General features: G+C 39.9%; 1 protein-coding gene across 2 annotated transcripts; it reads left to right on the forward strand.

Annotated features, from left to right (window-relative positions):
* Positions 1-457: 457 nt before the first annotated feature.
* Positions 458-9445, forward strand: RGN (regucalcin). Of its 2 annotated transcripts, XM_087726246.1 has the most exons (8): positions 963-1128; positions 2281-2282; positions 2838-3003; positions 3269-3451; positions 4788-5003; positions 6494-6625; positions 8173-8321; positions 9144-9445. In XM_087726246.1, exons 1-8 carry the CDS (start codon positions 1038-1040, stop codon positions 9192-9194), a joined length of 990 nt encoding a protein of 329 aa, XP_087582372.1. In that variant the 5' UTR covers positions 963-1037; the 3' UTR covers positions 9195-9445. The 2 variants fall into 2 exon arrangements, with proteins under 2 accessions (XP_013910342.1, XP_087582372.1); XM_014054867.2 differs by lacking the exons at positions 963-1128; positions 2281-2282 and adding an exon at positions 458-844.
* The last annotated feature ends 241 nt before the right edge of the window (positions 9446-9686 follow it).

Genomic DNA, 9686 nt, shown 5'->3' on the forward strand with positions numbered 1-9686 from the left:
GATGGTTACCAAATAAAAGATAAGTAAGCAGCTGACGGATGTTGTCTTGTTTACCAGCCTGAGTTTTACCAATCACATCCATCTCCAGGCTACTTATAACTGATAGCTAGCACATGATTAAAAATACCGGTTTGGCCAAAAATTATTTTCCTTCTTAATTATACTCCTTAATTAAGCCAAGAGTATTAGGGACATATTTATGCATACAAGTGGATGAGCTAAGATCTAAATGTCAAAAGTGTTTACGGCCCTTCAGTTTAAACTTGCTCCTCCTTTCTTGGCTTCTCGATCCTTCCCGCCCCAAATATAATATTACAATCATATTATATAACAATATAATTAAAAAGGGGAAACCAATAAAGTATAATTAAGGAGTATTACTTAAGAAGGGAAAAATAATTTTGTGGCCAAACCGGTATTTTTAATTATGTGCTAAGCCTATCAGTTATAAGTAGCCTGGAGACTGATGGGTGATAGGATCAGCGTCCCGTCCTCAATGTTGCTTCAAATTCGCTTTCTCCCCAAACTTGAGCAGAGACGATCTTCGTACGCCACGTTTATCTGTCTCTAGGGAAAAGAGGGACAGGTACAGAGATTGCAAATGATGGGATCCACCTTCATCAGAGTTTGATGCACATTAGCAGAATCACTTCTTCCTCGGAGTAAGAATTGATAACTTCCAAAGTTGAAATCGCGGCGTTAGAGAATCGATACTTTCTGCTCCCGGGCGCCGCTGCAACAAGAATAACTCAACGACGCCTACAGAGGAGAGCCGGTCAGGCCTTTCCCAGGCGCTGTCCTCGGAAATTACCCGGAGCTTCATCACCGCTGCAGCCCCGTCGCGGTGAGTCACGGGAGGCCCCGCCAGCACTGAACGAAGGCGGCGCCTCCCCCCCCCCCCCACTCTGCGCTTCCTCCCAGGCTAGGCCACCTGTTACATCGGCCGGGGGAAGAGCAGGCCTTCCTACTTTCCAAGATCCCGGGACGGAAGGGGCTTCAAGGCTTTCTTTTCACATATAGATTCAGCCTGGAGATTGATGGATGATAGGAACGGGGTCCCATCCTCAATGTTACTGCCAATCCGCTTTCTCCCCAAAGTTGAGCAGGGACGATCTTCGTACTCCGCATGTATTTGTCGCGAGTGAAAAGAGGGACAGGGATATGTGTGGCTTCCCACTCGCGGAGAATGAAAGCTTCAGTGTAAAGAAGGCAGCATTTTGCTTTCTCTCTCTCTCTGTCTCCGTCTCCCCCCCCCCCGCAGCCCTTCGGATAAGTGCCCTTTTTGCAGCGTGAAGACATTTTTATCGGTCACTCGCTGCCTGGGCAGTTGGCAAGCATCAACACGACCATCCACCGCAGTGCAGAGAAATACTTGAATTTAGAACATTTCCTAATTCCCCGCAGGGTAGACTTAGTCCAATGTACATATTTGTTTATAACGTTTGGGCTCCACGTTCTTGCTGCCTCCGGAGCGGATTGTCCGGCTACCATCGTTGGGCAAAATAGTACCTCTTTGCTACTATTGATTGTTCGGATTTCAGCGCCATATGGTATCCCGAACCGATGTATCTAAATTTCTAGTAGCCATGGAAAACAGTCCTGGTTTTATTAGAGCGCTCATATATTCTAAGTTTCCTGTCCGGCAGAATTCTCGAGCAGTATATACCAAATACATTAAAACAATACCAGTGTAGCCCTCTACATGTGTACTTTGTTGGGATTTCCTGTCTATATTCTTTTTTTTTTCTTCCTGATTCTTAGACTCTGCCAGGACTCCCGCAGTTTTACTTTTATGGGTGGTTTGCAGTTGGCTCTTTCCTAGGACTGAGAGAAAGTGATTGGCCCAAGGTCACCCAGCTGGCTTTGTGCCCAATACAGTACTAGAACTCAGGGTCTTTTAGCTTGATGCCTTCCTTAATCACTACGACAGAGTGACTCTCATATTTGCATTACATCATAGTCATATCTTATTGAGTCCTATGTTCTGTGATTGCATGACTGTTGGAACCATAACAAAATCCATAGATCAGGATTTTAGGACACATTGAACACTGTAATTTGCTAATAGGTCTCTACAGAGGGCCAGGACAAACTATATAATATATGAGAAACACGGGTTTAGGTGGTTTCTGTAAGACACTACATGTGAACTACAAATGTACTTGGAATAATATTTTGCCCTTTGAATCTTGATCTCTGCAAAATCCTTCTGGCTCGGTGTTTTTTTGCCAATATAACCTTTTCCACATATGTTTGTTTGACACAGTAAAGTAGTGTTAGATGTCAGCAGTACATGATGTGGCCATTTTTTCAAGTGCAATGTCTGCTGCCTCTTTAAAGTTATTTTTCACGCATTTGCACAGAACATTTCCACTGAACAAATATCATAGCAATATGCAATACTTTCTTTTTCTCTCTCCTCTTCTCCTTAACAGGCAAGCATTTTGAAAAGAATGCTGATCAAAGATCTTTTGAAGTTTGACCTACTTGTTAGTATTTGCAGGCAGGCAAACACATAAAAAAAACGCATTCAGCAGTACCATAATTTGGCAATGTTTAACTTTGAAGATAATAGCTGTCATTAAAGATTAGCAATACCAGCTGTTTTAAGTTTGGGGAGATTTTGGAAGCCAGGGAACAGCAGAGGCAACTGATTGGGTAAACTTTTGGAATTGCACTTTAAATCATCAGATTAATTATTGAAATTCTGCTGAGCCAAACAACCAAAGGTCTAGAAATTCTATATTTAGCTGCTATTGAAGTCTATAAGGCTATCCAGTTTTGGCCAATTTAAAGTAACATTTGCATTTATCCCTTGATTGCTTTTGGAAAATAAGACAATGTCGTCTGTCAAAGTTGAATGCATTGTGCCAGTGAACTGCAAGATTGGAGAATCGCCTGTATGGGAGGAAAAGGAAAATTCCCTTCTTTTTGTAGATATAACTGGCCAAAAAGTCTATCGATGGACTTCTCTCACCAAAGAACTGCAAAGTATTTCTGTGGGTAAGTAAAACAGTTTTATTTTAATAAGCCAAATGTTTACCTTTGTTCTAAAATTTAAGTGATAGAAAGAAGCATGTTGATAGTTGAATACCAGTAAAAACCAGCATGGTATTTACTGGATGGAGAGCAGGCTGGCTGTTATGAAGTACTACATGATAACTTTCAAAGGAAAATTATCAAAATTGTTAGATATACAGTTACTATTTTTGTTACTACCATTTCTTCTCTCCTTAATACCTCCTATTCCCCTTAATATGGTTTCCAGATGCCCCAGTGAGCACTGTATCACTTCGTAAATCTGGTGGCTACATTATTACACGGGGAACCCAGTTTGCAGCTCTTGACTGGAAAAAGAAGTCCATTACCACCATTATTGATGTGGAGAAGGATAAACCCAACAACCGATTCAATGATGGGAAAGTGGATCCTGCAGGAAGATTAGTTGCAGGTAACTAGGTCTTAATTCAATCTATTAAAAATTATTCTTTTTTTTTCTCAAGAAATTGTATCCTTTGTAAGATGGTAGTTTCTAGTTCCATGCAGTAGAATCTTTATCTCTGCTGCTCCTTCCATGGGGAGGGCTGACTTGCTGAGGACAAAACGAGATCCTACATTTACACTTCCATACTATTAATCATGCGGGTTATTTGAGGGACGGAATGGGCAAATGATGAAGTATGTATGCCAATGTCTAAGTCAAATGTTGTGGCTTATGTATTTGCATCAGACTATAAGACAGTCATATAATGGTAGCATTTTAGGATAATGTCTTTGTGGGACATCATTTTGGTGTCACTGGTTTGCTGCAAATTTCATTGACCATCACACTCATGTTCAGGAGTTGTATCAATCCTGCCCCTATTATAGTTACTTGCTGTTGTGTATGCATATGAACCTATCCAGTTCCAAATGCTGGATATGTGTACATTTTTCTTTTGTCCATAAAAATGTATTTTTAACTGGGATAGCTTGTATTTTGAAATCAGTTGTTTTAATTTTAAAATCTTCCCAGGACATTTTTTCTCAACAAGGGACTATATCCAATCCAGAAAATTTCAGCAAACAACATTTGTTAGGGCATTAAATTGTTAATTTGCAAAGTATTTGTAATTTGTCCCACAGGTAATCTATCTCTGCATAACAAACCCATCTTCCCTTCTCCCCACCATCATCCTGGTTTAAATCCTGTAGTTTATCCAATCCCTGCATATGAGTAAATGAGTTACCATCCATGGGAGCTTAGTTCTTTTAATAAAACATGTCACAGTTCGAAAAAGTATTACAAGACTCCTCTTGTATTTGTGGAATTTAAAATATGTCTCCCAATTTGATTAGGATTACAGTTTAATAGCACCATTCCTTGTCTAACAGCTGAATTTTATATATGAATTTTCTTGCTACAGTTATTAAGTGAATCACTGCAATTGTTAAGCTAGGAACATGGTTGTTCAGTGAATCTGGCTTCCCCATTCATTTTGTTTGTCAGAAGGTCATAAAAGATGGTCACATTGCACTGGGACACTGCAACCATCATAAATATGAGTCAGTAGCCAAGTATCTGAATTTTGATCATATGACCATGGGGATCTTGCAATGTTATGTGAAAAATAGTCATACATCACTTTTTTCCATGCCATTGTAACATCAAACGGTCGCTAAATGAACTGCTGTAAGTCGTGGACTACTTGTATTTGTATTATGGAGAGGCCACTGAGAAGAAAAGAAGCTAACTGGTCTCTGTGGTGCTTTGTTATCTTTCCCTGCTAACTCTCTGGTTCTCATAGGTACAATGTCTCAGGAGATTCGTCCTGCGGTGGTTGAGCGGCACCAGGGCTCACTCTACACTCTCTTTCCTGACCATTCTGTGGTGAAACATTTTGACAAGGTGGACATCTCCAATGGTTTGGATTGGTCTCTGGATCACAGAACCTTCTTCTACATCGACAGCCTTTCGTACCACGTTGATGCCTTCGATTATGACCTGCCAACTGGGAAGCTTTGTATGCCTACTTTCCATGTTTTGAAATGCTTATCAAAGTTGTTTTTTCAACACTATTTTAAAATTGTTCTCTCTCTCTCTCTCTCTCTCTCTCTCTCTCTCTCTCTCTCTCTCTCTCTCTCTCTCTCTCTCTCTCTCTCTCTCTCACACACACACACACACACACACACACACACACACACACACACATTCACTCACTCACTCACTCACTCTGGAAGACTATGAGTTCTAGCCTTAGGCCCATAGCCACCAGGTTACTTTGGCCCAGTCATTCTCCATTCTAGGAAGAAGGTGGGAGTGGCAAGGCACTTCTGAAATGTTGCCAATAAAATTGTAGGGGCTAATCCAGGCTGTTGACAGGAATCAACATTGACTTGAAGAGGTTTGCACACATAACACACGCATTCTACTGTAGTAGAATGCCTAGAGTAACAAGTCATTTTATGTAAAATTCCAATTGATTTTACATGTTTAAAGCACAGCTTTAATATTTATTGGGCATATTAGAAATGACTGTAGTTTCAGCAACATAGTTGTCTGTTTTCACAAGGAGAGGAGATGAGATATAATCTGTGTGTATTAAGAAACACCACAACACACAACACACAAAACACAACATTAACATAAAGCACAACATAACACACATCGGTTTGCAACTCCTTAACCCCAGAAGTATGAGGTGAGGTTTCCCCAGCTGTGGTCATCTGGTTGTTAATGCACACAATGGCTTCACTTCACTGGTATCTACAGTAGAGTGTTTTATTCTGTAGTATAAAAGTAAAAAATCTGTACTAGAAAAGTAAAAATGTAAAGTAAAAAAATCAAAACATGTACCAGTATAAACTATTCTGGAAAAAAAAAATCAAAACATGTAAAACATACGCCCCCTCCCCCAATCCTCTTTTAGGTGGATGGATTGGTACTCTACTGTATGAGCCAGGTATCATGTCTGTAAGCCACCCAGAGTCACTTTATAGGGGAGATGGGCAGCATCAGAATTAAATAAACAAACAAACAAACAAACAAACAAACAAACAAACAAGTAACATGGCTTATGAGGAGAAAACATTCATCTAGATTTCCCCATCTCTGGCCCTGCACAGCTCAATGGATCCACTTTCATAGATACAGCACATCCATGCTAAATTGAACTTGATATCCAAAAATATGTTTCTTATCCATATTTGCTTTCCCAACTATGTAGTTCAGTTAATCTTACCCATTTAAGATAAATATACATGCTGGAAGACAATGTCAGTAATTCGGAGAAGTTGACCTCTAGACATCCTTTTGCTACAATATTAAATTACAAATAAAAGCTAGGTTCCCTATGACTCCGATTTACAGTTTAGAATATTTTCCAGCATGAACCCAAGGGCTCCTTACAAGATAAATAAATTCATGATGTTTCCCTTTGAATTTCTTCTTGTAAAAATATTACTTGCGAAAAGTGTGGCTTAGCTTGTAATATGTTTCAATGGCTTTTTTCAGGCAACCGGAGGAGCATATACAAATTGGAAAAGGAAGAATCCATTCCTGATGGGATGTGTATTGATACAGAGGGGAAGCTTTGGGTGGCCTGTTATGGTGGAGGACGGGTACTCCGTATAGATCCTGAAACAGGTTAGCAATTGTGAGGAGTAGGCTGGGGAATCCACTTATAGTCCACATTTCTTTCCTGAGATCAAGCTGTTTGGTGTAAGGGATCTGGAGCAAACACAATATGTGTGTTTTATTAGTTCCAGAATTCCTTTGCTCGTGTAGAGATGCTTATACACAGGGGTGGGCTTCAAAAATCTCAGCAACAGGTTCTCTGCCCAGTTGCTGGGTGGGCGTGGCCATGGTGGGCGTGGCCGTTGGTCTCCTGCACCATGCCTGGGGGGGGGGGCATATTTGCCTTTTCCAGCTCCAGAGGCTTTCATCGAGCCTCTGGGAGGGTGGAAACTGCTTCCCCCATGCAACGGAGGCCCTCCGGAACTTCCGGGAGGTTCATTTTTCCCTGTCCTCGAGTCCCCACGTGGGCCTGCACTTACCTCGCATCCAAAATGGGCCGTGTGGAGACTCCTGGGAGGGGGTGGGTGGGATTTGGAGGTTCTCTGAACCAGCCATAACATTAACTCCAGGTTCTCCCAAACCCGAGTGAATCCATAGTAGCCCAACCCTGCTTATACATTATAATGTATAATGTATAATAATAAGGCCTTATCTCATCTGCATAGCAGCCCATGCTTTAGTTCACTTGTTAATGTAAATGGAAAACCTTCTGTGATTGGTGAAACCTCTGTGATAATGTCATCCCACAAATGCCAGGCCTTCCTGCGTGTGATCCAGAAGCTAGATTTAGGTGCAAAAAGCCCTGGGTTCAATCCCCGACATCGCCAGGTAAAAGGATCAAAGAATTTGAAAGTCATCTCTGTGCCCAATGAAATTCTGTAGACTTTGCCAGATAGGTAAAATACTTTGTCTGTAGGTCTGTGACAATTCGTTGTGGCTAATTCACCATGGCCAACTCACTGCAGACAACTAGCCCCCGCCAACACACTGTGAAACAACTCACTGTGGGACAAGAGTTACACTAATATCAAATAAATGGTGGAGTGGAATCATTAAAGGAAGGATGCAAAAGGAAGGACAGAATAAAATGTTAATGGCAAAAATTAGAATATTTTTTTATTTATTTTAAATAATTAAATCAAATTGTTACATTGTCCTGTGGCAAGTTGTCCATGATGATTTGTCCCATGATGAGTTGGTCACAACGAGTTGGCTGTGGCGAGTTATTCCATTCTGTCATCTGACATACAGCATACAATATTCCTAGCTTCCATAGTGAAAGAATAATCAGACAACTGGTTCAAAGGTCCTGTTTCTTACAAATGGATCACGTTCATGCACAATGCATCCAATCAGTATTTTGCCTTTGAAAAATTGCATCTAAGACTATGAAGCTCTTTTTTCCAACATTAGGTCCTACCTTTTGTTTCTTTAGGGTGGAGTGTGTAACCTGCAGATTTGCATGCAGACTCCAGCCCGTTATTTGCAGCCCTCACACTCTCATTTTTGGACGATGTGTGTTTACTTTTTTCCAAATTTAAGGAGGGAAATGTACTGGTTCCACTCTGCAGGTCTGTTGCCCTTTGTTAAGGAAACAACCTGATTTATTTTAACAGGAAAAAGAATTCAGACAGTGAAGCTGCCTGTAGACAATACAACTTCTTGTTCTTTTGGTGGATATGATTATTCAGAACTGTATGTCACTTCTGCTGGACTGGATGAGTCGTCTCTCATACGACAACCCCAAGCTGGTGGCGTTTTCAAGGTAATCAGAGAACTGCAGTGCATTTGAATCATGATATGAATGATACAGTGGTTGGGGGCAGCATTTGATTAATTTAACCTAGGGGATCTGGGGGTCAATAAAGTCAAGATGGCATCTATTCTAATAATTCCCCCTCCCCCAGCATTTTTGATTTAATATGAGGTCCTTGGTGCTCTGAGTTTGGTTGTTTTGTTGCAGACATTTCATTATGCAATGAGGTGTCATCAGTACATCAATGCAGAGGGCAGAAGGGAGAGCACTAATCATGTTACTAGTTGGGTACTGAAATGTTTGCAAGAAAACAACCAAGATCAGAGTTCCAAGGACCTCACAGTTCAACCCTGACTTCTAAATATTTTCTTCTATTGATCTCTGTTTTAACTGTCCGATTTAAGAGCTAAATTTTCACTAACATCTTTAAAAAAAATCAGCATTCATTTTAAAAAAACATACTTTAACAAAAGTAAGGTTCCGATATGATTTTTTTAAAAAATGCATGTAAAATAGAAACAGATAGCAGATTCAATGCTATGTCTTTAAATACCTAACTTGGCTTTCGGGGTTAGGATTAGAATGGCTGGTGGTTACTTTGTTGGAGTTTTAGGGTGTTTTGTGTGGTTCTTTTTTCTTTTCTTTTCTTTTTACTATTTTATTATATGGTGTTAAGCCATATAATGTCATCTGGGAGTCAGAAACTCCAAATCTAATTAAACGAATGAACATATGCAGGCAAATGTTTATTTTTCAAATAAATGCTTATTATTAGGAAAGATGAGACAATTTTGGAAGTATCATGTTCATATCCTCATTTTTTAAAAACAGATTACTGGCCTTGGGGTGAAAGGAATCCCACCATATTCATATGCAGGTTAATACATACTCTTGAAGACACAAATATCAAAACAAGGACGGAAGGAAGACAGCATTGCATCACTGCAGAGTTTATCTATCTTGTTTTTTAGAAGCTATAAAAGGATGGTAGACCAACAAGTACAGGAAGAATTTCCCAAGCCTTGAATTCAGATTTGAATTGTGTCCAATTTGCTTTTTTATTATAGCTGACTGAAAAAATGTTTTTACTTTCTCTTAAATCAATATTTTAAATAAAGTTTCAAATATATAAATATTGTTTATGTGTGAATTTATCAATCTGCTGATTGAAAATCAAATGAATATTTAGCTATAACATGAGACACATGCTGCCTGTTTTCCCAACTCTGCTCCGTTCTTTTCTATTTCAACCACAAGTCTTTCTCTGCACACTTACAAACTTTTATCTTTCCATCTTATCATCTGCCCCTTTCACTCTGGCACTCAAAAGTGTTTATGTGCAGAGAATGTGTGACCCCAAATAGGTCTCCTGCT

The sequence above is a fragment of the Thamnophis sirtalis genome, unplaced genomic scaffold, assembly GCF_051295495.1.
Source record: "Thamnophis sirtalis isolate CommonGarterSnake01/CBP01778 unplaced genomic scaffold, rThaSir2_p1.2 scaffold_12, whole genome shotgun sequence".
NCBI lineage: Eukaryota > Metazoa > Chordata > Lepidosauria > Squamata > Natricidae > Thamnophis > Thamnophis sirtalis.